The 26,003-nt window shown below is 46.4% G+C and overlaps 1 protein-coding gene across 5 annotated transcripts; it reads left to right on the forward strand.

Moving 5' to 3' along the window:
- Positions 1–377: 377 nt before the first annotated feature.
- Positions 378–25,949, forward strand: PHYKPL (5-phosphohydroxy-L-lysine phospho-lyase). 5 transcript variants are annotated; one of them, XM_004284784.4, is made up of 13 exons: positions 378–475; positions 1,538–1,656; positions 2,804–2,963; positions 6,202–6,276; positions 7,047–7,134; positions 7,212–7,328; positions 8,883–8,965; positions 9,220–9,445; positions 21,511–21,665; positions 22,072–22,161; positions 24,018–24,148; positions 25,166–25,243; positions 25,704–25,949. In XM_004284784.4, exons 1-12 carry the CDS (start codon positions 417–419, stop codon positions 25,213–25,215), a joined length of 1,353 nt encoding a protein of 450 aa, XP_004284832.1. In that variant the 5' UTR covers positions 378–416; the 3' UTR covers positions 25,216–25,243; positions 25,704–25,949. The 5 variants fall into 5 exon arrangements, with proteins under 5 accessions (XP_004284832.1, XP_049564181.1, XP_033270802.1 ...); XM_049708224.1 differs by having other exon boundaries at positions 25,166–25,949; XM_033414911.2 differs by lacking the exons at positions 21,511–21,665; positions 22,072–22,161.
- The last annotated feature ends 54 nt before the right edge of the window (positions 25,950–26,003 follow it).

A 26,003-nucleotide genomic window follows, 5' to 3' on the forward strand; every position in this document is an offset into this window, starting at 1 on the left:
CGACTTAGGGACTGAGCTCGAGGCCCCTGCCGAGGCTCAGAGACCCCCCCTCGAGTGCTGAAGCAGCGGCGGGGTCACTTCCCGGGGAGGGAAACAGCAGCGGCCGGGAGGGCGAGGACCGTGGTGCGTTCCCAGGGCCGGGGCAGCACTAGGCGAGGCGAGCACAAACCCGGCTCCCGCGCGGCGTTGTCTAAGGAACTTCGCAGAGGTGGGGAGCCCGTCAGACTCTTTAGCCAACTTAATTAAGGAACAAACTCGAAACGGCCCACTTGGGGGCGGGGCCGCGGGGCAAACGGTAGCTCCGAGTCGCGGTCTGCCATGGGCGGGGCTTGGGCGGGGCTTGGGCGGAGCCGGGACCACCCCACCCCCACCCCCGACCTCCGCGCAGTGTCTCAGAGCGAGTGCTGGCGGGCGCCATGGCCACTGATCCGCGCGGGAAGGCCGCGACTCTGGCCCTGAGAAGGCGGCTACTCAGGTACCGAGATGGCGACGCGGTGGGGGGGGCCGCGCACAAGGCACGCACGTCCGGCGCGAGCCTACAGGCCCCAGCCCCCGCGGCCTCGCACGACCTATCCCTGTTCCGGCGCCTCTGGCCCCTGAGACCCCGCCGCGCGCAGCCTGTCTCGGCTGTCTTATCCCGCGCCTCCCCCGCAGCGTCTTATCCACCCCCGCAGCCGGGCTCCTGGGAGGACCTCGCCCAGTGGTGGCCCGCCCTCCGGACCTGGGCCCGGCTCGAGAGTGACCCAGGAAGGGGCTGAAAGTCCAGACGAAGGGTGGGGTGGGGTGTCGGCTCACAGGCAGCCTTAGAGAAAGTCTACCCTTGACCTGTGTCTGAGGGGCTGTCGGTGGGACGTGGGGCATGAGGCAGCCTTGGGCTAGAGCTTGGGGCTGGCCCCCACCAGGGCAGCAGGCTTGGAGGGCAAGGACTTGTTTAGGGCCGAGAGCCAGCCACCAAATGGTGGTGCCCTCTTCACTCATCCCAGCAAAGAGACACTGCCTTAGGGAGCCCGTGTGGGTCTGGAGCAGCCACCTTTCCCGGGACCCGAGCGACTCAATGGGCACATGTGGGAATGAATGAAGCCACATAGCCTTAAAATAACTTAAGAAACAATTTGTTTTTGTTTTTTGCGGTACGCGGGCCTCTCACTGTTGTGGCCTCTCCCGTTGCGGAGCACAGGCTCCGGACGCGCAGGCTCAGCGGCCATGGCTCACGGGCCTAGCTGCTCCGCGGCATGTGGGGTCTTCCCGGACCGGGGCACGAACCCGTGTCCCCTGCATCGGCAGGCGGACTCCCAACCACTGCGCCACCAGGGAAGCCCAAGAAACAGTTTGTTTTAGCAACTTCTTACCCCATCCTTTTCTCCTTTCCAGCCACCTGTGGAGTGGGGGAGGGAGTGGAGGCAGGGACGCAACAACTTGCCCTTCAAGCTTTTGTCCTTTCCAGAAACTGGGAAAGGGTAGGGGGAGGCCTGTGATGGGTGGATTTCTCCCTTCCGGTCTTCAGACATGGCTGTCCATTCGCTGTCTGTCCCCACAGCAATTCCTGCAGACTCTTTTTTCCTGAGGATCCTATTAAGATTGTCCGGGGCCAAGGGCAATACATGTATGATGAACAGGGGGCGGAATACATCGATTGCATCAACAATGTGGCTCACGGTCAGTATCATACCTCAAGATGGGGCAGGAAAGCATGCCAACACTGTGAACCTGGTCCAAGGGTGAACCTGAGGTTCAGAGAGGTACAGAGAACTCAGGTTCTGCTTAGCCAGCATCCATGTGCAGAGGAGACCCGGTCTTTCTGGGGTAGCTGTAGAAGTTTCCAAGCAGTAGCTCTGCTAAATCAGCAGGAGTCAGAGACCTAAATCTAAGGGTCCACTTCCACTTGGATAGTGAGCTCAGAGAACAGCAGTCCGCCCAGCCATGGCCAGCAACCCAACAGGACCCTGGCCGAGCCCTGGCAGTCATGGCAAGGCTTCAGCCCATGTGATCATCTCAGGTCCTGGATAAGGAAACTGAAGTAGGAATTTAGTTATCCAGTTGAGGCCACCAGAGCTGGTGGAAGGAAAGGGAGTTCCAGACTGCCTGGGTTCATATCCCTGTCCTCCACTTGCTATCTTTGTGGCAAGTTTAAGTCTCTGTGCCTCAGTTTGCTCATCTGCAAAATGAACATGATAATACTTGGTATGCACCTCCAGATGTTTTGGGGGATTAAGTGGGTTAATTCATGTAACTTGCTTTGAGTGTGCCTGGCACTTGGTGAGCACCCAATCATCTTCATTCTCTTATCATAATCCTTGGCCATTGGCCATCATTACTTCCAGCCCCCCTGCCTGGTGAAGTCAAGCCACTGACGACACCCCTACCGCTTGTCCATCCCCCATATCCCACACCCCTGTCTTTGTTGAGCAGAAGGCCTCAAGAAGCTTCCTAAAGAGTATAGGTTTTTATAAGTATATGTATAACTGATTCACTCTGTTATAAAGCAGAAACTAACACACCATTGTAAAGCAATTATACCCAATAAAGATGTTAAAAAAAAAAAAAAGAGCATAGGTTTTCGAGATCAGGTTTCTGCCAGAGAACTTTGCCTTCTTCCAGAATCTCAGGGACTCCTTTCTAGGTCTCCCTTTCCAGACTGGCACCTCTGTCTCACCCCCTCTGTCTTCAGACTCCCGTCTTTCCTCTGTACCTCTGCCTCTATAACTGCATCTCCTTTAGTTGGGTTCACAGATTGGGGCTGGGAGAGGCCCGGAGGGATTGGCTGAGTGGGGCCGGCTGTGTGATGGAGGTGGCCCTCTTGCAGTTGGGCACTGCCACCCTCTCGTGGTCCAAGCAGCACATGAACAGAACCAGGTGCTCAACACCAACAGCCGGTACCTGCACGACAACATCGTGGATTACGCACAGAGGCTGTCCGAGACCCTACCGGAGAAGCTCTGTGTATTTTATTTCCTGAATTCTGGGTAAGTGCACTGTGGCCAGCCCCCAGCAAAAGGATGAGACAACGATGGAGAGATTTGCTCACATGGGCATAGCATTGTGTAGCCGACGGAGTGTGGGGAGAGGCAGCCCTCAGTGGGCCAGACACCCACGCTTCCTAGCTGCAGGCCCCACTGCTTCTCTGTCAGATCCACTTTCCTGTTCTCTTTGTAAGGAGTGCCATTACCTTTCTTCTAAGATCATTGTTGGGGCTTACCAAGGTAATATGTTCCTTTATTTCTGCTTTATGCATACACAGGCACAGTGCTGGGAGCTACAGCCAAAATCCCTGCTCTGTAAGGAACAGAAACATCAAAGATGCTTCAAAGAAATACAAAATTACAAAGAGGAATCATTGTCTGGAGGAAAACTACAGAGAATAATGAGGCATAGAAGCAGTGGGGTGACCTGGCCTGCTCTGAGAGGGTCGGGGAAGGCGTCCCTGAAGAAGTGATGTTAGGCTAAGAGCTGACTAGGGGATAGCTAGATGAGGAGGAAGGTAGGGTGCTGCCCGCTCCATTGGAAGTGTTCTTGTCAAGGTCACCACATGGAACAGCCTGTACAGAGGTCCTATGGCAGGAAGAATATTTGCACCCCAGCGCACTTGAGCTGAAAGGCAGCCAGTGAGGGAGGGCAGAGGGTGGGAGCCTGGGGACACTGGGGAGGGAGGCAGGGCCCATCACCCAGGGCTTTATTGGTCAAGTGAGGAATCTGTGTATCCCAAGAGCATTGGGAAGCCATCAGAGGGTTTTAATCAGGTAAGTGATGTCATCAGGACTGGAGGAAAGCAAGAATGGACACCATTAGGCACCAGTTTAGTGACCGGTGATAGGTTATGCTACACTGGGAGTAGCAGTGGAGGCAGAAATGGCAGATGATGGCGTGTACACAGAACCAGCCCAGTGTGCCTGGGAGAGAAAAGTACAGAGAATTATGAGGCATAGAAACAGTGGGGGGACCTGGTCTCTTTGCTGCCCTTGTCTTCCTGTTTCTCAGTAATATTGACAGTTACCACTCTCTCTGGTCTTGCTTCCAGAACATTTCACGCTTCTTGTTTTCTGCCAGCTTCTGGCCACTCCCCCTGTCTCCTATGCCAATTCTTCCTACTCTATTCCTCAGGGCTGGTCCTCTCTGAGCCCTCTGCCTTCCTTACCTCATCCATTCCCATGTATTACATATCATCCACATGCTGGTGACTCCCAACTTTGTATCTTTTTAAAATTTATTTATTTATTTGGCTGTGCCAGGAATTCGTTGCAGCACGCGGGATCTTCATTGCGGCGTGCAGGATCTTTAGTTGCGACATGTGAGATCTAGTTCCTTGACCAGAGATCGAACCCAGGCCCCCTGCATTGGGAGTGTGGAGTCTTAACCACTGGACCACCAGGGAAGTCCCCCAAATTTGTATCTTAAACCCAGATGTTTCCCATGTGTTCCAGCCTCAAGGTTCTAACTGCCCACTTGACTTTGGAACAGGTCTAACATCACCTGTCCAAAAGACATCAGGGGTTGATCATCAGGTTTCCTTGGTGGCGCAGTGGTTAAGAATCCGCCTGCCAGTGCAGGGGACACGGCTTCTATCCCTGGTCTGGGAAGATCCCACATGCCGCAGAGCAACTAAGCCCATGAGCCACAACTACTGAGCCTGTGCTCTAGAGCCCACGAGCCACAAATACTGAGCCCGCATGCTGCAACTACTGAAGCCCGCATGCCTAGAGCCCATGCTCCACAACAAGAGAAGCCACCGCAATGAGAAGCCCATGCACCACAACAGAGTAGACCCCGCTTGCTGCAACTAGAGAAAGCCCGTGCGCAGCAACGAAGACCCAATGCAGCTAAAAATAAATAAATAAATTTATTTTTAAAAAAAAGAAAAGAAAGAGTTGTCTTCGCTAACACCTGGTGTGGGACCATGGCACTGGCTCTCCCTGACATTCTCAGGCACCTACCCCAGACTTTCCCAAGAAGACCAGCCCTCCCTCACCCTATCTGTCCTGGCAAATGGCAGCACCGTCTGCGCCTCTGCTCAAGGTAGAAACGCACCCTCCTCCCAGTCCTGCATCAGGCTTGCCTTGTCTGTCTCCAGGTTGTCTCCTAACTCCATTCACCTCTCTCTGTCTGCGTGGTCACCACCTGCTCTCACCTTCGTGTCCTCCTTCTAGGTCTCCTCACTTGCACTTTAATTCCCTTCTACTCCATTATATACACAGAGAGGCTTCCTCCTCATATGGGAGCTGAATCATGTCCCTTCTCTGATTAAAACTTTTCAGTAGCTTCACATGGCACTGAGAAGAAAATCCAGGCTCCTTCTGCAGCCCTGCCTATCTCCCCACTTCCTCTCTCATGCTGCCCCTGGCCTCCCTTGTCTTCTTGTGGTTCCCTGAGCAATTTTCCTTCACAAGGTCTTTGTGTGTGCTGCTCACTCTGCCTAGAAACTTCACCCTCAGGACTCTACAGGTGTGGCCTTCGTCTGTTCTGGCTGCCGTAACAAAATACCGTAGACATGGTGGCTTAAACAGAAATTTATTGTCCCACAGTTCTGGAAGTCAGAATCCAAGATCAAGTTGCTGGCAGATTTGGTTTCGTTGAGTCCTCTCTCCTTGGTTGCAGGTGGCCACCTTCTCACTGTCTTCACATGGCCTTTCTTCGGAGCATGCACACCCCCGGGTGTCTCTCTGTGTGTCCAAATATCTTCTTACAAAGAGACCAGTTGTATTGGATTAAGGCCACCCAGATGGCCTCATTTTAACTTAATCACCTCTTTAAAGGCCCTGTCTCTAAATACAATCACATTCTGAGATACTGGGAGTTAGGGTTTCAACACATGAATTTGGGGAGACACGATTCATCCCATAACACCCCTTATCTAAGGTAGGGCCCCACCTGGTTCTCTCGGTACCCTGTGTCCATTGTAGCACTTACCAAATGATCATTCTGTCTTTGTTTTTTGGCTTTCGTGACGCATAGTAGAATGTAAGTTCCAGGAGGGCCAGAGCCTGCCTGTTTTACTTACTATTTTCGCCCCCAGCTCCTAGCACATTGAAGGCATTTGATAAATGTTTACTGAATGAATAAGTGAATGACTAATGAATGGTGTCCTAAGAATCTTCTTGCTGCTGGAAGGGCTCTTCCTTCCCTCCAGGTTTCTCTGTAGAAAGCAGTTATCCTGGAGGGAAAGCCCTTGGATAGCTGTCCAAGCAGTATCCACTTTTTCTGTCATAGGTCAGAAGCCAACGACCTGGCCCTGAGGCTGGCGCGCCAATACACAGGACACTGGGACGTGGTGGTATTAGATCAGTAAGTGCCATTTCCAGAAGCGTGGGCCTGCTGCTTATTGGGGATCAGTGAGGCTCTGATTTTGGGTGCCTTGGGCAGGAAAGATGAGGGGCCTGGGCCTGGAGAGGATCATGAGGCCCTGGCCACAGAGACACCCCACACACACACACCAGGCGGCTCTTTCCCCCGGGTGTCTCTTCTGTGGTGGCAGCTTCTGGGGAGCAGAGAATGCTTTATAAGGTGGTGAGAGTTGGTCCCACATATTAGGTATTAAAACTGTTGTAGGGACTTCCCTGGTGGGCCAGTGGTTAGGACTCTGCACTGCCAATGCAGGGGGCGCGGGTTTGATCCCTGGTCGGGGAACTAAGATCCCACATGCCGTGTGGCACGGCCAAAAGATAAAAAAAATAAAATTAAAAAATGTTCCAACAGTAGCTCCCATTGTACTGAGTATCTGCTGTGCACAAGACCCAGGCCCAGGGTTAGAGCATTATCACATTTAAGGTTCATTACAACCATGAAGGAGAAACACCACCACCCCCAACTTTACAGAGGAGGGAACTGAGCCCAAAGATTTTAACGATTAGCCACCGTTACATAGCTAGTAAGTGGCCTTGGAGGAAGGCTTGCTGACTCCAAGGCCTGTGCTCGTTCCTGGCCCTAGGACTCAGGCTGTGTCTGAAAGGTTGGTCTTCCCTGAGTGTTTCCTGAGGTGAATAGACAGTTGTCAGGGCCAGGCCAGGGAGTACATGCCACCTGGGTCTGAGCCCACTCTCCCTTCTCCTTCCCAGTGCTTATCATGGTCACCTGAGCTCCCTGATTGACATCAGCCCCTACAAGTTCCGGGACCTGGATGGCCAGAAGGAGTGGGTCCACGTGGTATGCACTGCTCAAGTGGGCAACAGGCCGGTGCTTGCGCCTCAGCCTGGATGACATGGTGCTGTCACTCCCCACAGGCACCTCTCCCAGACACCTACCGGGGCCCCTACCGGGAGGACCACCCCAATCCAGCTGTGGCCTATGCCAGCGAGGTGAAACGTGTGGTCAGCAGCGCACAGGAGAAGGGCAGGAAGGTAACCACATCCACGCAGGTCTGGTCCAGCAAACAGCAAATGTTGCCAGCCCTGGACTGGATCTTGGGAACCCTGAGAGAAATTGGAACCAGGGCCTGCCCTTTGGGAGTCTAGTAGAGGGATTAAGTGCTCAGCAGAGAGTTTAGGTAGAGATATGTCCTGGGCATTACTGGACTCCAGGGGCCCAAGCTGGGCTGGGGTGTGTGTGATGGTGGGTCCGTGTAGGGGGTGCTGCCTGATTTTAGTAATACAAGGTGAGTAGGAGTTAGCCATTCAAGGCGGGGTCGGGGTAGACAAGGAAAGGCATCCTCAACAGAGCGGCGGCCTGTGCAGGAACCGTGTGAGTATGGGGCCAGGCTGAGCCGGCAGGAGATGAACCTAGAGAAGCAGGCAGGACCATAGGCCCGTGGACTGCAAGTGCCCCTTTAGCTGAGGGGCTAGAGGCCATGGGAGACCTTTATAGAGTTTTATAGAGTTTTAAGAGAGAAGGTAATAGGACCAGGGGATGCAGTTGAATGGGGCCAGTCTGAGGGCAGGTGACATGAGGAGGCCCTGTTGGCCCGAGTAAGCAATGGGGAGACCCACCCAGGGCAGCGTAGTAGAGATGGATTGTGGGGCAGAGACAGGAGAGAGATGTCATACCCTGGAAGAGCAGCAGCCACGGCAGCAGTAGAGGGGAGGCAGCTGGTGATTGGTATTAGGGCTCTCTAGAAGGCTTTGCTGAAGGAGTGACAGCTGAACACAGGATATATAGCAAAGACAGGCCAGAAAGGTTGGCAGAGCCAGATCCAGGAAGCCTGGCCCATGCATTTCCGATGCTCTGCACCTACTTATATAAAACCAAAAAAGAGATTCCTGTGGTGGCAGCATGGGTGGGTGACCAGTTTCCCACCCCGTCAGTCCTTCCTTCATCCCAGCAGTAGCCTCTGAAGCAGCTCCAAGGCAGAACACAGTTTGGAAGTCATTGCTATAAGCAAAAGGGTCAGTGAAGGGTTTTAAACAGGACAGTGATGAGCTCAGTGTCTACATTGAGGCATCACCCTGGTGGCCAGTGGAGGATGGATTGGAAGATGTGTCCAGTTAGAAGGCAGGAGGCCAAGGCAGAAACTGGCAGGTCTGCCAGGAGGCAGGAGTATCCAGCGGGGAGGGGAAGGAGTGGGTGCGACAATGTTAAAGGGATAGAGTCAGAGGCTGTGCTGACTGATAGATGAAGAAGGAGGCTGGATCAAGGATGGGGCCAGATTTCTGTCCTAGTTGGGAGGGATGGGACTCACCATATGGGAGAAGGGAAGGAACAGGCTTATGGGGGAGAAGTCTGGATTTCATCTGGAGCATGCTAAGTACAGGGGGTCTGAAGGCATCCAGGTGGTAAGAACTGGTTCAAGGCCTGAAAAAGCTATGTCACAGACCCTCAGGTGTGATGTGGAGCCCAAAGTGGGGGCACAGTGCGGACAGTAACTCATCATGTTTGGAGCCAGCACTGAGCCAGCATCAGCGGACGCGCTCAGCTTGCAGCTCAGCCCCTCCGCAGTGCCATTCCCTTCTCCTCCACAGATTGCAGCGTTCTTTGCTGAGTCTCTGCCCAGTGTGGGAGGGCAGATCATTCCTCCTGCTGGCTACTTCCCAGAAGTGGCAGGGTGAGTAGGTGGGAGAGGCTGCCCCAGGGTGGGGTTTGCCAGCCTTTGTTCCAAATTCCAACCTCAGCCTGGCAATTCCTGCCAGAATTGTCAGACAAAGCCCCTGAAGAAATAGTGGCTCCAAGAAGGCCAGCTATCTGCATAAGGTCCCCACCTTACTGTTGGCAAAGCCAGGATTCAGAGTCCCAAGACCCAGCTCCTGGTCTCCTCCCTCTCACCACAGTCCCCCATCAGCCGTGTGTCCTCTGCCACAGGCACATCCGCAGGGCCGGAGGGGTCTTTGTTGCAGACGAGATTCAAGTGGGCTTTGGCCGAGTAGGCAAGCACTTCTGGGCCTTCCAGCTGCAGGGGGAAGACTTTGTCCCCGACATTGTCACCATGGGCAAGTCTATTGGCAATGGCCACCCTGTAGCCTGTGTGGCCACAACACATGCTGTGGCGAGGGCATTTGAAGCCACCGGCGTCGAGTACTTCAACACGGTGAGTGAAGGCTCCAGGGCCAGGAAGCACCATGGTGGCTTCTGTACAAACAAGGCCGCTACTACTCACTAATTTTTTTGTAAATATAGTTGTTTTATTGTAAATATTACAGTAAATATAAATAGATATAACCCATATAAACAAAAGCTCGTTGGCTTCCTCACAAGTTTTTGAGAGTGTAAGGGAATTCTAAGACCGAAAGTTTGAGAACCACTGCATTATCATTCAATTCTAGTTTTTTCAAATCTTTTTGTTAACTTCTGACTTACTGCCACTTATTCTTTTGATACTTATTCTGTAAAATGTGTTGAGGTGACCTGGTACGTGATTGTTCTACATGTCCTACATGTCCTACATGTTCTACATGTCCTTGTTCTACATGTCCGTGGGTTCTCTAAATGTTGTTTGCCAGACTCCCTGAATGTCTCTTAGGTCACACTTGTTAATTGTGTTGTTTGAATCTTCTGTATTCTTACTGGATTTATTTTTTTCCTACTTAACCTGTTAATAATTAAGAACTGTGTGTTTAAATCTCACACTATGATGAAAAATGATCAATTTTTTTCTTGTAATACTGTTAATTTTTGCTTCATATATTGTGAGGCTGTTAAGTAATATATATACTACTTAATAATATTAAGTAGTATATATATATACTTTTGAGTTTTTTTGGCCACGCTGCTTGGCTTACAGGATCTTAGTTCCCCGACCAGGGATTGAATCTGTGCCCTCGGCAATGAAAGCATGGAGTCCTAACCACTGGACTGCCAGGGAATTCCCAGTATATATGGTTTTTTTTTCTGTATGTTCATTGGGAATTGAATCTTTTTCTTGATTGAGGTATAATTGACATATAACATTATATTGATTTCAGGTGTACAACGTAATGATTCAGTACTTGTGTGTGTGTGTATGTATATATGTGTGTGTGTGTGTGTGTATATGTGTGTATGTGTATATATATATATATATATATGGTGATCACCACGATAATTCTAGTTAACATCCATCACCATACATGGTTACAATTTTTTTTTTCTTATGATGATGAGAACTTTTAAGATCTGTTAGCAGCTTTCAAGCATACAATACAGTATTATTAACTACAGTCACTATGCGTCCCTGGGACTTAATTATTTTATACCTGAAAGTTTGTACCTTTCGACCCCCTTCACCCATTTTGCCCACCCCCACCTCTGGCAATCACCAATCTGTTCTCTGTATCTAAAAGTTCAGGGTTTTTGGGGTGTTTGGTTTTTGGTTTTCTTAGATTCCACGTATAAGTGGAATCATATGGTATTTGTCTTCTCTGTCAGATTTATTTCACTTAGCATAATGCCCTCAAGTTATGAAAGCATCTTGTTGCAAATGGCAAGATTTCCTTCTTTTTTAGGGCTGAATTTTATATATATACATTCCATTCATCAATCAACAGACACATATCTTGGCTATTGTAAATAATTCTGCCATGACTGTAGGGGTGCAGATAGCTCTTTAAGATAGTATTTTCAGTTCCTTCAGATAAATATCCAAAGTGGAATTGCTGGATCACATGGTAGTTCTATTTTTAGTTTTCTGAGTAACTTCCACACTGTTTTCCATAGTGGCTGCACCAATGTACATTCCCACCAACAATGCACAAGGATTCCTTTTTCTCCACAACCTTGCCAGCACTTGTTATTTCTGGTCTTTTTGATAATAGCCATTCTAACAGGTGTGAGGTGACATCTCATTGTGGTTTTGATTTGCATTGCCCTGACGATTAGTGGTGTTGAGCACCTTTTCGTATACCTGTTAGCCATCTGTATGTCATCTTTGGAAAAATGTCTATTCAGATTTCTACCCAATTTTTAAAATTTTATTTATTTAATTTATTTATTTTTGGCTGTGTTGGGTCTTCGTTGCTGTGTGCCGGCTTTCTCTAGTTGCGGCGAGTGGGGCTTCAGTAGCTGTGGCACGTGGGTTCAGTACTTGTGGCTTGTGAGCTCTAGAGCACAGGCTCAGTAGTTGTGGCACACGGGCTTAGTTGCTCCGTGGCATGTGGGATTTTCCTGGACCAGGGCTTGAACCCGTGTCCCCTGCATTGGCAGGCAGATTCTTAACCACTGCGCCACCAGGGAAGCCCCTCTACCCAATTTTTAATTGTATTGCTTTGTTTTTTGCTACTGAGTTACATGAATTCTTTATATATTTTGGATATTAGCTCCTTATCAGATACATGATTTGCAAATATTTTCTCCCAGTCAGTTGATTGCCTTTTCATTTTGTTGATGATTTGCTGTGCAAAGCTTTTTAGTTTTATGTAGTCCCACTTGTTTATTTTTGCTTTTGTTACCTTTGCTTTCAGTGTCAAATCCAAAAAATCATTGCCAAGACCAATGTCAAGGAGCTTACCGCCTATGTTTTCTTTAGGAGTTTTATGATTTCATGTCTTACATTCAAATCTTCAGTCCATTTTGAGTTAATTTTTTGTGTATGGTGTAAAATAGTGGTCCAGTTTCATTCTTTTGCATGTGGCTGTGCAGTTTCTCAAGAATTGAGTCTTTTATTATATGGAGTAATAGTTTCCATTCCTAATAAGGTTTTTGGTCTTAAAGTTTATTTTATCTGATATTATAAAGCTAAGTCAGCTTTCTTTTGACTATCAATTACCCAATGTATTATTTTCCACCCTTCTATTTTCAACCTTGTGTGCTCATGCTTTAGGTGTATTTCTTTTAACCAGCATATATCTAGAATTTGGGTTTTTGACCAAATCTGTTAATATTTGACTTCAAAGTAATGACTTTCAATTTAACGTAACTATTGATGTATTTAGGCCTGTTGCTAGCATCTTAATTTATAATTTCAGCTTACCATACTTTTCTGTGTCTTTTAATCCTTCCTATTTTATTTAAGTATCTGTATTACAAGTATTTCATCCCAAATTCCTTTCACTGGAAGCCTTTATGTTGCAAACCTTCTGAGGTCTTCTGTGCCTAAGGGTATTTGTGTCAGGCCCTCATATTTAACTATTTTAGCTAAAAATAGAATCTAGGTCCTAGTTACTGTAAAAGTATATTCCAGGGACTTCCCTGGCTGTCCAGTGGTTAAGACTCCACGCTTCCACTGCAGGGGGCACAGGTTCAATCCCTGGTCAGGGAACTAAGATTCTGCATGCCATGCAGCAGGCCTAAATAAATAAAGTCAGTGCTGATGGATTCATTTTTTTTAAAAAGTGTATTCCATTGTCACCTTGCATGCAGTGTTGCTGTTGAAAACGCTGAAATCACTGATTCTTTTTTAGTTGAGATATAATTCACGTATTATAAAATTTACTCTTTCAAATACAAATTCAATGGTTTTTAATTCAAGTACAATTCAGTCTTTTATAGTACACTCACCAAGTTGTTCAGCCATTATTACTGTCTTAATTTTCATTGTTGTACATTTTCATCACCCCAAAAAGCAACTCCATACCCATTAGCAATCACTCCCCATTGCCTTTTCTCTACAAGTACTGGCAATCACTAACCTTCTTTCTGTCTCCATGGATTTGCCTGTTCTTGACATTTCACATAAATGCAGTCACACAATATGTGACCTTTTGTGTCTGGCTTCTATCACATAGCATAATGTTTTCAAGGTTCATCCATGTTATAGCATGAATCAGTCTTTCATTCCTTTTTATGAATGATTAATGTTCCATTGTATGAGTATACCGTGTTTCATTTATCCATTCTTCAGTTGATGTTTGGTTGTTTCCCCTCCTTGGTTATTATGAATAATGCTGCAGTTGACCATTCAGTGTAGATGTTTTTGTATGGAATGTGTTTTCAGTTCTTTTGAGCGTATACCTTACCTATGAGTGGAATTGCTGGGTCATATGGCAACTCTTAAGTTTAACTTTTTGAGGAATGACAAAGTTTTTCCAAGCAGCTATACCACTTTACATGCAACGTATGAGGGTTCCAATTTCTCCATATCCTCTCCAGCATTTATTTTCTCTCTTTTATTATAGCCATCCTAGTGAGTGTGAAGTGATATCTCATTATGATTTGCATTTGCCTGATAGCTAGAGGTGCTGAGGTATATATACACATACACACACATATGTATGTGTATATATATATATATATCCATCCCATTATATGTGACATATATATTCCAAAGAATATATCCTTTGCAAATTTTTTAATTGGGTTACCTGTCTGTTTTTGCTGCGTTGTAAGCATTCTTTTTTTTTTTTTTTTTTTTTTTTTGCGGTACGCGGGCCTCCCACTGCCGTGGCCTCTCCTGTTGCAGAGCACAGGCTCCGGAGGCGCAGGTCCAGCGGCCATGGCTCACGGGCCCAGCCGCTCCGCGGCATGTAGGATCTTCCCAGACCGGGGCACGAACGCGTGTCCCCTGCATCGGCAGGCAGAACACTCAACCACTGCGCCACCATGGAAGCCCTGTAAGCGTTCTTTATGTATCCTAAATACTAGATTCTTACCAAATACATAATTTGTAAGTATTTTCTCCCATTATTTGAGGTGTCTTTTCACTTTTTCGGTAGTATCCTTTGAAGCACAGAAGTTTTTAATTTTGATGAAGTCCAGTTTATTTTTTCTTTGGTTGCTTGTACTTTGGAGTCATAGCTAACAAACCATTGCCTAATCAACAGTCAGAAAGATTTACACCTCTGTTTTCTTCCTAGAATTTTATAGTTTTTATTGTTATATTTAGGTATTGGATCCATTTTGAGCTAGTTTTTAAATATGGTATGAGGTGGGGTTACTTAACTTTGCATATAGATATCCAGTTGTCCCAACACCTTTTGCTGAAAAGACTGTTCTTTATTATATCTTATCCCATTGAATGGTCTTGGCACCCTTGTCAAGAATCAATCAACCAGGGCTTCCCTGGTGGTGCAGTGGTTAAGAATCCGCCTGCCAATGCAGGGGACATGGGTTCAAGCCCTGGTCCAGGAAGATCCCACATGCCACAGAGCAACTAAGCCCATGCGCCACAACTACTGAGCCTGCACTCTAGAGTCCACGAGCCACAACTACTGAAGCCCATGTGCCACAACTACTGAAGCCCGCGCACCGCAACAAAGAGTAGACCCCGCTCTCAGCAACTAGAGAAAATCCGTGTGCAGCAGCGAAGACCCAATGCAGCCAAAAATTAAATAAATGAATTAAAAAAAAATCAATCAACCATAAATGCATGATTTTTTTTTTTTTTTTTGGCTGCATTGGGTCTTAGTTGCAGCACACGGGATCTTTGTTGTGGCATGCAGGATCTTTCGTTGCAGCACACAGCCTCAGTAGTTGTGGTGCGCATTTTCTAGATCTAGCACGTGGGCTTAGTTGCCCCATGGCATGTGAGATCTTAGTTCCAGTTCCCCAATCAGGGATTGAACCTGCGTCCCCTGCATTGGAAGGTGCATTGGATCCTTTAACCACTGGACCACCAGAGAAGTCCCAAATATATGGATTTAATGGTTTATTTGTAAACTTCCAGTTCTGTCCCACTGATCAAAAATCTATCCTCCTGCCAGTTGCACACAGTCTAGACTACTATACTTTGTAGTATGTTTTGAAATCAGGAACTGTTAATCCCCCAGTCTTTGTTCTTCTTTTTGAAGATTGTTGTGGCTATTCTGGGTCCCTTGCATTTCAATATGAATTTTCATAATCAGCTTGTCAATTTCTACCAAAAAAGCAGCTTGGAGTCTGATAAGAGATTGCATTGAATCTGTAGATCAATTTGGAGAGTATTGCCATCTTAACAGTACTAAGTCTTCTAATCCATAAACATGAGATATCTGTCCATTTATGGAGGTCTTTGTTTTTCAATCATGTTCATAATTTTCATTGTAAAAGTCTTTTTCTTTTTTTTTTTTTTTTTTTTGGCCACACCACATGCGGGATCTTAGTTCCCTGATCAGGGATTGAACCCACACCCTCTGCAGTGGAAGCGCAGAGTCTTAACCACTGGACCTCCAGGGAAGTCCCTGTAAAAGTCTTGAACTACTTTTGTTAAATTTACTCCTAAGTATTGTATTCTTTTTCATGCTCTTATAAATTGAATCATTTTTTTCATTTCACTTTAAGATTCTTCATTGCTGGTGTATAGAAATACAGTTGATTTTTGGATATTGATCTTGTATCATGCAGCCTTACTGAATGCATTTATTAGCTCTAATAGTTTTTTATAGATTCTGTAGAATTTTCTGTGTACCAAATTATGTCATCTGTGAATAGAAATGGTTTTCTTGTTCCTTTCCATTCTGAATGCCTTTTATTTCTTTTTCTTGCCTAACTGCCCTAGAACCTCCAGTACAATATTGACTACAAATGGCAAGAGTAGACATCTTGTCTTCTTCCTAATCTTAGGGGAAAACATTCAGTCTTTCACTGTTAAGTATAATATCAGCTGTGAGTTTTTCATAGAAGCCTTTTATCAGGTTGAAGAAGTTCCCCTTTTTTCCTAATTTTTGAGAGCTTTTATAATGAAGGCTGTTGGGTTTTATCAAATGCTTTTTCTTCGTTTATTGTAAGGATCATGTGATTTTTTTTGTCCTTAATCCTATTAATATGGTTTATTACATTATTTGATTTTCACATGTCAAACCAACTTTACATTGCTGAGATAAATCCCATGTGATCATGGTGTATAATCCTTTTTATATGTTGCTAGATTAAGTTTGCTATTTTAATTTTTGAGGATTTTTACATCTATGTTCTTAAGAGATATTGATCTATAGTTTTCTTGGGATATCGTTGTCTGGTTTTAGTATCAGGGTAATACTGGTCTCAAAGAATGATCCAGGGGCTTCCCTGGTGGCGCAGTGGTTGAGAGTCTGCCTGCCGATGCAGGGGACACAGGTTCGTGCCCCGGTCCGGGAAGATCCCACATGCCGTGGAGCGGCTAGGCCCGTGAGCCATGGCCGCTGGGCCTGCATGTCCAGAGCCTGTGCTCTGCAACGGGAGAGGCCACAACAGTGAGAGGCCCGCGTACTGCAAAAAAAAATGATCCAGGAAGTGTTCATGCCTCTTCTATTTTCTGGAAGACTTTCTGAAAGATTGGTAATAATTCTTTCAACATTTTGGTAGAATTCACCAGTGAAGCCATCTGGTTCTAGGCTTTGCTTTGTGAGGATTTTTTTTATTATTAGTTCATTCTTTTTACTTGCCACAGGTCTATTCAGATTTTCTATTTCTTCTCGAATCAGTGTCAGTATTTTTTATCTTTCTAGGAATTTGTTCATTTCATCTAAGTTATCTAGCTTGTTGACAGACAGTTGTTCACATTATTCCCTTATACTTCTTTTTACTTGTATAAGATTGGCAGTGATATGTCCTTTTTCATTCCTGATCTTAGTAATTTGACTCTTCTTTTTATCTTGGTCAGTCTGGCTAACGTTTGTCAATTTTGTTGATTTTCTCAGACAATCAACTTTTGGTTTTGTTGATTTTTTTCTATTGTTTTTCTATATTTCTATTTATTTCCACTGTAGTCTTTATGATTTCCTTTATTTTTGCTTTAGATTTAGTTTGCTCTTCTTTTTTATACTTTCTTAAGGTGGAAATATTCATTTGAGATTTTTTTTTAACAGAAGAAGTATTTACAGACATGAAGTTTTCTGTAAGCATTACTTTTACCACATCCCATGAGTTTAGGTATGTTGTGCTTTCTTTTTCATTTATCTCTAAATATTTTTTAATCTCCCTGTGACTTCTTTGACCCATTGTTTGTTTAAGCATGTTATTTAATTTTCACATTTTTTTTAGTTTTTCAGTGTTCTGTTATTTATTTCTAGCTTCGTTCCACTGTGGTGAGAAAGATACTTTCTATGATTTCAGACTTTTAAAATATATTAACACTTGTTTTATAGCCTAATATATTGATATATAGTCTATCCTGTAGAATGTTCCATGTGCACTTGAGAAGAGTATTTATACTGCGTTTTTGAAGTGGAGTGTTCTGTATGTAGCTATTAGATCTAGTTGGTTTATAGTGTTGCTCAAGCCTTCTACTTCCTGGTTGGCCTAGTTGTTTATTATTGAAAATGAGAGACTGAACTCTCCAACTGTTCTTATTGAATTCTGTAGTTCTCCTTTCAGTTAATTTTTTGCTTTACTTATTTGGGGGCTCTGTTGTTAAGTACATATGTATTTGTAGTGGTTATATCATTTTGATAGATTGACTCTTTTATCATTATGTTTTCCTGTGTTGCTAATAGCAATTTTAATCTTGCAAGTCTTTTATGTCTGATATTACTACAGCCACACCAGCTCTCTTGGTTACTGTTTGCATGGCATACCTTCACTCTCTTGCTTTCAACCTACTTGTGTCTTTACCAGTGCTCTTTATTTCTTCATGTGGATTTGATATACGTCTGATGTCATTTCATTTCAGCCTGAAGAAATACTGTTAGTATTTCATGTAAAGTAGATCTGCTGCTGACAAATTTTTTCAGTTTTTTCATTATCTAGAACTACCTTAGTTTCTCTTTTTCTTTTCTTTCTTTCTCCTTCTTTCTTTCTTTCTTTCTTTTCTTTCCTTTCTTTTTTATTCTGCACCATGCATCTTGTGGGATGTTGGATTTTAGTTCCCCAACTAGGGATTGAACCCGGGTCCTTGGCACAGAATCCTAACCACTGGACCACCAGGGAATTCCTGTCTCCTTTATCTTTGAAGGATACTTTTACTTTATAGAGAATTATGGACTGACAGTATTTTTCTTTCATCACTTTGAATAGGTCATCCCACTGCCTTCTGGCCTTTAGGGTTTCTGATGAGGAATCAGCTATTAATCTTGTTGAGAATCTCTTGTACATGATGAGTTGCTTCTCTCTTGCTAATTTCAATATTCTCTCTTTGTCTTTTTTTTTTTGAGTTATAATTGACAGACAACATCATATTAGTTGCAGGTGTACAATATAATGAGTCAATATTTGTATGTATTGCAAAATGATAACCACAATAAGTTTACTTGACATCCATCACCATAAAGTTACAGTTTTTTTTCTTGTGATGAGAACTTTTAAGGTCTACTCTCTTAATAACTTTCAAATATACAATACAGTATTGCTTGTTTGTTCTGGCAGCGCTGTGCAGCACATGGGATCTTAGTTCCCCGACCAGGGATCAAACTCAAGCCCCCTGCAGTGGAAGCACAGAGTTTAACTATTGGACCACCAGGGAAGTCCCCAGTATTATTAACTATAGTCACCATGCTGTACCTTACATCCCTGTGACTTATTTACAACTGGAATTTTTTTACCTTTGACGACCTTCACCCATTTACCCACCCTCTTGTTCTTGTCTTTTAGTACCTTGGCTATGTTTTGTCTAGGTATGAACCTTGTTTATTCTACTTGGAGTTCATTGAGCTCCTTGGATGTTTAGATTGTTGTTGGGGTGTTTTTTTAGTCAAATTTAGTAAGTTTTTGACCATTGTTTCTTCAGATATTCTTTCTGCCCCTTCCTCTCCTTCTGGAATTCTTATTTGCATATGTTGGTATGCTTGTGTCCCACAGGTCTCTGAGGCTCTGTTCATTTTTTTTATTCTTTTTTCTTCCCGATTTTCAGACTGGACAGTCTCAATCAACGTATCTTCAAGTTTGCTGATTCTTTCATCTGCCTGATTAAATCTGCTGTTGAGCCTCTTAATTTTTCATTTCAGCTACAGTGCTTTTCAACTCCAGACTTTCTATTTAGTTCTTTTTTATAATTTCTATTTCTTTATTGATCTTCCAAATTTGGCAAGACGCCATTTTCATGCTTAGCTTTTAATTCTTTAGATATGGTTTCCTTTAGTGTTTAAGCATATTTATAATATCTGATTTAAAGTCTTTGTCTAAAAAAAAAAGAAAAAGTCTTTGTCTAATAAGGCCATCATCTGGGCTTCCTCCATAACAGTTTCTGTTGATTGTATCCACACCCCCCACCACCACCACCCCATATATGGGCCATGCTTTCTTCTTTCTTTTCATGATTCATAATTTTCTGTTGAGAACTAGACATTTTTAAATAATATAATGTGGCAACATTGGAAATCATTTTCCCTCCTCATGGTTTGTTGTTGATGCTTTTTGTTGTTGTTTGTATATTGCCTTTTCTGAACTAGTTCAGAACAGATAACTATGTTATCTATTATGCTAGTTCAGCATCTTGGCCAGGCCACAATTCTAAACCAAAGATGCTATGGGTAGAACACAGGACCTCTTAACGAGTTCACAGTTGATAATAATATGCAATAAATAGCCTCAATCCATCCCCTGTGTCCATCCCACACATAATTTGCTTTGGACATATCAGAAAGCTGCCTCACAGCAAATCACCTAGGAAGCTTTTTATGATCACAAGTACGAGGTTCTGCAAGCAAATTTTCAAGATGGTCTACAGGATACCACTGCATACCCATTAGAATGGCTGCAATTAAAAACTGCAACAGGGCTTCCCTGGTGGCGCAGTAGTCGAGAGTCCGCCTGCCGATGCAGGGGACACGGGTTCGTGCCCCGGTCCGGGAAGATTCCACATGCCGCAGAGCAGCTGGGCCCGTGAGCCATGGCCGCTGAGCCTGTGCTCCGCAACGGGAGAGGCCACAACAGTGAGAGGCCCACATACCACAAAAAAAAAAAAAAAATGCAACAATTCCAAATGTTTTTGAGGATGTGGAGCTACTGGGATTTCATAGACTAATGGTGGGAATGTAATATGGTACGACTTTGGAAAACAGTTTCACTTTTTTATATAGTTAAATATATATTTATCAAGCCGTCCAGCAGTTCCACTCCTAGGTATTTACCCAAGAGAAATGAGAACGTATGTTAACAAAAAGACTTGTTATAAATGTTTATAACAGTTTTATTCGTAAATAGCCCAAAATCAAAATAAGCCCCAAGGTCTATCAACAGGAATTTGGATAAACAAATTGTAGTGTGTCCATATAATGGAATACTATGCAGCCATAAAATGAACAAACGACCAATACACACAACATTATAGATGAATTTTAAAAACATGTTGAGCAGAAGCCAGGCACAAAAGGTTACATATTTTGTGATTCCATTCACATGACATTCCAGAAAAGGCAAAACTATAGTGACAGAGTCAGTGGTTGCCTGGGCCAGTAGTGGATGGGGAGCACAAGGAACTTTGGGGAATGCTGGAAATGTTTTGTATTTTCATAGTAGTGGAGGTTCCACAGGTAGATACACTTGTCAAGTCACACTGAACTACATACATTTTAAATATATGCAGTTTATTGTATGTAAACTATACCTCAATAAAGTTTTGTGGTTTTTTTAAGATATAGTTTAAAAAAAAAAAAAGATGGTCTGCAGGAGACCCCTTCCTTCTGACTTTCTGCAATGCAGGTCCTCAGACACCTGCAGGGCCAGGTGGAGGAAGTGAGTCAAAGCACTCAGGGTGCCTAAAGGGGACAGGTAGTGCCAATGTAGCCAGATAGGCTAGGTTTGTTTTAAGTCAAACATATTTTTGTGTTAAGTCTCTTCTTAAGACATTAGCACCTAATTCAAAACTTTTAATTATGCCACACAAGCCAAACACAATGAATCCTCAGGCCGCATTTGGCTCACAGGCAGCTTGTGGTCTGCGCCCTAAAATCTGCCTTGGGCTCAGCCAGCAGAGCTGTGAGCTGGAACCACAGAGTGACTTTTCCTGGGTGTGGCTCTGGCATGCTGCTCTTGACCCTCCTTGAAAGAGGTGATGGGCAGTGCAATGCAGTGGGTCTGGGTCCAGTCCATGAGATGGGGCCCTGAAGCCTTTTGACAAAAAACAGCTGTGTGGGAATGCCTAGTACATCCTCTCCTCTGATTTTTGCATGTTCTTGGGGATCCTATTACTTGGCCTGGATTACAGTCACATTAGCACCTGGAAAGATGGGACAACCCATGGGGGACTCAGAAGAACCCCATTTACTGCCCAGCATGCTGAGCCCTGAGGGGTTCAGGCCTGTGCTCATCACTGCCTTTGCACTGTGTGTGGCAGTTCTGCTGCTCTTCACAGTCCCTGAGGCATGGCCCACTCTGCTGAGCATCTGACATGCTCTTTGTCGCCTGGCTCAGTTTGGGGGCAGCCCAGTGTCCTGCGCTGTTGGGCTGGCCGTCCTGGATGTCTTGGAAAAGGAGCAGCTGCAGGCTCATGCTGCCTCTGTGGGCAGCCTCCTGATGGAGCTCCTTGGACAGCAGAAAGCCAAACATCCCATCCTTGGGGACATCAGGTGAGGCTCAGGGTAGCAGTCACCACCTCCCAGGGGCCTGGTGTGGTTCCTTCATTCACTTCATCACCACCTGGGATGGTGGGAACTTTTATCTCCACTCTGCAGAGGAACTGAAGCACCTACAGGTGCTACTGCCCAAGATGGCACCTCTGGAGGGAGGAGGGGAGTGAAGCCAGGATCAAACTTTCCTCTAGCCACATTGAGGGCCCCTCACCATCACAGTTACTTCCTGGAACTGTTTTAGCACCCTCCAAGGGTTCCTAGAGCTCTCAGCCTCCCCAGGAGGCAGAGGTGCAAGCCCTGGTGGGCTTTCTGACAGGGGCTTGGCTGAGGCCCAGGCAGAGGGTGAGAGCAAGGACCATGGTCCCTCAGGCCTGGCCTCCTGAGATGTCACCTTCTGCTCCAGGGGCGTTGGGCTCTTCATTGGTGTGGATCTGATCAAAGATGAGGCCACAAGGATGCCAGCAACCGAAGAGGCTGACTATGTGGTGTCCAGGTATTTTTTCTTGAAACAACTTGTTTCTACGGCTCTGACTGGGAAAGAGCTCCCCTCTTGCCTCTCCCAGGCACGCTGGGCCCACACAGGGTTGACTGAAGGAGGTGGCTTTTAGCCTCTGGGTTAGAGGGCTGCCAATCTGTGCACCCCTTTGACTGGGCTCTGCGGACAGAGAAAGCGGCCCCATCAGCTCTGTACCCAGTGCCTGGCAGCAAAGGCTTCAGATGGGTGCGGTCCGTTCCCAGCCTGAGCAGACACTTATGCCAAAAATGCCAAAGCTGCAGAAGCTCTCAGACCCAGGCAGCCCCAACGCTGCATTTCATAGCCCCAGGCTGCCCGAGGGAAGCAGCTTCTCCAGAGCCATACCTGAGGCTGTGGCAGAACCAGACTCTCCATTCCTAGAGGGTTTTCAAATAGGACTCCTGTTCCTTGTCTGGGTGGGGAGTGTCTGGATGACTCAGCATCTCAGGACTCAGGAGCCCTCGCTCCCAGTTCTGGTTCCCATGTTCTTTCACTTGAACCCCAGGCAGGACCCAAGCCGCAGGACCCTTTCCCTTCTTGTTTCGTTACTTCCTTTTTATTTCCATTCCTCACTCCTACCTCCTTCCCCCACCTTGGAAAACCCATCTAGTGTTTGATGCGTGTCCTTATTCAAGTTGTGAAATGTGTGTCATTCTGTTTCGAATTCACGTAAACAGTATTGATGTAAAAATCGTTCTCCCCACACGTTTTTTGAAGCTGACCCTTCCTGCGTGGCTGCCCAGCCCCTGCCTTCTCTGTGCTGGTTGGGCACATCCACCAGCTCACCCACCCTTTCCCCCAGGGAGCCTCAAGACTCAGAAATTCAGGATAGTCTGTGGGAAGGAGAGAGTCAGATCCTCAGCCAAGCCTGACCTCCTCCACCTTACAACCACCCCTGTGGTTTCTCCAGTTCAGTGAAGAAACAGGAACCAGGTGGAACGGTGTTTCAGTGGCAGTCACCCTGCTAAAGGCAGAGCTGGATTTAAAGTCCAGAACCTGATCTTTCTAGCACAGATGCTGTCAGTGCCAGGAAGACTGGGATGCGAGAAAGGAGCCAGAGGCAGGCTGAGGACACCCTGCTCCTGACAAGACTTACATAAAAGGAATAAATAAAAAAGAATGAGAGTGGGGGGTCAGACAGAGTGTAAATACAGTCACATCAGATCCCTTCTCTCAGAGGCCAAAATACCTTCCTAGGTTAAAAGTGTAAATGTGGAATATTAGAAACAATTATTAGATACCAATGATGATGTTAAATAACTTCCAAAAAGAACTGGAAATTAAAACTGGATAGTCCTGTCTGGGGTTACAACATAACCTGGGGGCAGAGTAGAGAAAGGGTTGGCAGGGAAGTTAGAAGCTAGGTGAGGGCTCCATGGGTTCACTGTACTACTCTCTTTGTGAATGTTGGACACTTTCCATGTAAAAAGTAAACCATACAATGTCACATAAACCATGTTAAAATGAAAAATGCAAGGACTCTTGCTGTCCACATTGTAGCCCCGTGGCCAATCTCGGCTTCAACTGGGGCTCCAGGGAGGGATGAAGCAAGACCCCTGCTTGGGGGTGGGGGGGGTGCAGGCAGCAGGCTCAGGGCCAGATGTAGGGCACCCCAGACAGGGGCCTCTGATGCTGGGCCATAAAGTTGGGCAGGAGTTTGGCAGGGGGTGGCCAGTGCTGTATCCTGGTGGGAACTGGCCTATGGAAGGTTCTGAGGGCAGTGTGGCTGGAGTCGCGCCCACGAGGCCAAAGCCAGGCTGAGGAAGGTCTGAAAGGCCCATGTGAAGTGCCCTTGGCTGGTGGGCAGCAGGCCCTGCTGTGTCCTATCCTTGCAGGCTGAAAGAAAACTACATTTTGTTGAGCACCGACGGCCCCGGAAGGAATGTCCTGAAGTTCAAGCCCCCGATGTGTTTCAGCTTGGACAACGCACGACACGTGGTAGCAAAGCTGGATGCCATCCTGACAGGTGAGCCTGGAGACCCAAGGGGCAGCTGATAACTGTGTCTCTACAACCCAGCCTGGAGCTAGGACCTCCCAGCATGCCCAGGGACAGGGGTGCAACAGCTGAGCCAGGTGTCCTCTGAACAGTGCAGGGAGTAGGGAGCTGAAGTGAAGGCCTCCCCTATTCCTGCCTGTGTCCCCCAAAATCTGAGCCCTGGGTAGATGGGAAATGAGCCACCACCCATCCTGCCTGGGCAGGCACCAGTGTGGCATGCAGGACAAGGGAAGCAGGGCTGGGCTTTTAAGCCCAACTATCGGAACTAGTGGGAGGTTCCATTGTGTCCTTAAAGCCTCCCTGAGATGTAGGTGGCAGTAGCTTTGCTTTCTTCAGCTGGTAAGTGGCTGAAATGAGATTTGCACCCTGGACTGATTCAACACGAAATGAAATCCCTCTGCACATTCCTTATCATTTAGGAAAGTCAAACTCTCCTCTAAATCCACTTACAAGGAAATCTATAATTACCAAATTGGACACATCGATGCACTGAGGCGATGTTGCATGTACAGAGCTCAGTGGGGGACCCCAAAATAGGCAAAATGCTATCTTCCTGATAGAGATCAGAGCAGCCCAGCTACAACCACCCCCACCCCACCCCCAGGCTATTTCACTGTGGTCACAAGGTCTCTAGAGCTGAGGTCAGTCCCTACTAGACACAACTGGAGGTGGTACGGAACCTGCTGGGGGAAGGGAATGTATTTTCGGGAAGCCTGCGGAGGAAAAGCTGACTGGGCACAGAATTGGCTTGGAGTTACTGTATAGAAGGGACTTCAGTTGAGCCTGGAAGCCTCAGAAAATCTGAGGACTGGTTTTGTCCTCTTGGGAAATTGTTGCTGACCCTGTGGTGGCCTGTACACATGGGTAAAGGGTGGGACATGGGCTTGGACAGGCCAGTGGGCCCAGTCTCCACACTGCCATCCAAGAAGCCTGGACACTGAAGGCAGAAGTCTTTAGCAGAGGAGAAAGGTTGACCATCTTTTTCAGACATGGAGGAGAAAGTGAGAAGTTGCGAGACACTGAGGCTCCAGCCCTGAGGCAGCTCTGCTGAGGGGTGTCCTCTAGGTAAGTGGCCTTACTTCTTGTTCCTAGAGAACCAGAACTGGGTTCCTTACCACCTATTTAGCAGCTCCTTCAACATTCTTGTTCCAAGTGATGTCCCCTTCCCACGGGTTAGTTTTAATACTGGGAGGCTCTGGCTGCCTTGGGCTCTCCCCATCCCCCATCTCTGAAAAATCTCCAAAGTACTTAAGTTTGCATTTGATGGCTGAGCAAAGAATATAGCTATTTCCTCCCTTCTCCAGCGGGTTCCTCTACGGGAGAGCTTCTGGCAGGCTTTATCCACCTGCAGCCCCCAGCCAAGTGCTGTGTCTTACAACTAGCTATCTTAGGCCTCAGCCACTAGACTTGGGGTGCTCCAATCAGGCCAACAGATAGGCCCTGCCACAGGGGGCCGTTACAACCAGGAGGGGCACCATCTTGCCCAGATCCAGCTGGCCCTTTGTGTGTCTGCTCTTATCTTTAGGTTCACACTGTCTTTGCTGGGAGAGAGAATCCCATTTCCAATGGCAAGTCAAGACAGGTGTTCCAAGGTGCTCCAGACTCGAACTGCCCTGGGGACACTGGGGCAGTGTCCCCACTGAGGGTGGTAACCCTCACTGTACTGTTTTCACCCCCCTGAACAGCTGCCCCAAATATCTGAGCCACTCCACTTTCTTTAAAGGGGCACAAGTCCTAGGCAGGGCCAAGTCATTAAAGGAAACTAACCAAAGATGTGGAGAGTGTGTGCTTATGCCTGACAGGATGCAGGTTAGGTGGTCTTGGA

Source organism: Orcinus orca, chromosome 3 (assembly GCF_937001465.1).
Source record: "Orcinus orca chromosome 3, mOrcOrc1.1, whole genome shotgun sequence".
In the NCBI taxonomy this organism is placed as follows: domain Eukaryota; kingdom Metazoa; phylum Chordata; class Mammalia; order Artiodactyla; family Delphinidae; genus Orcinus; species Orcinus orca.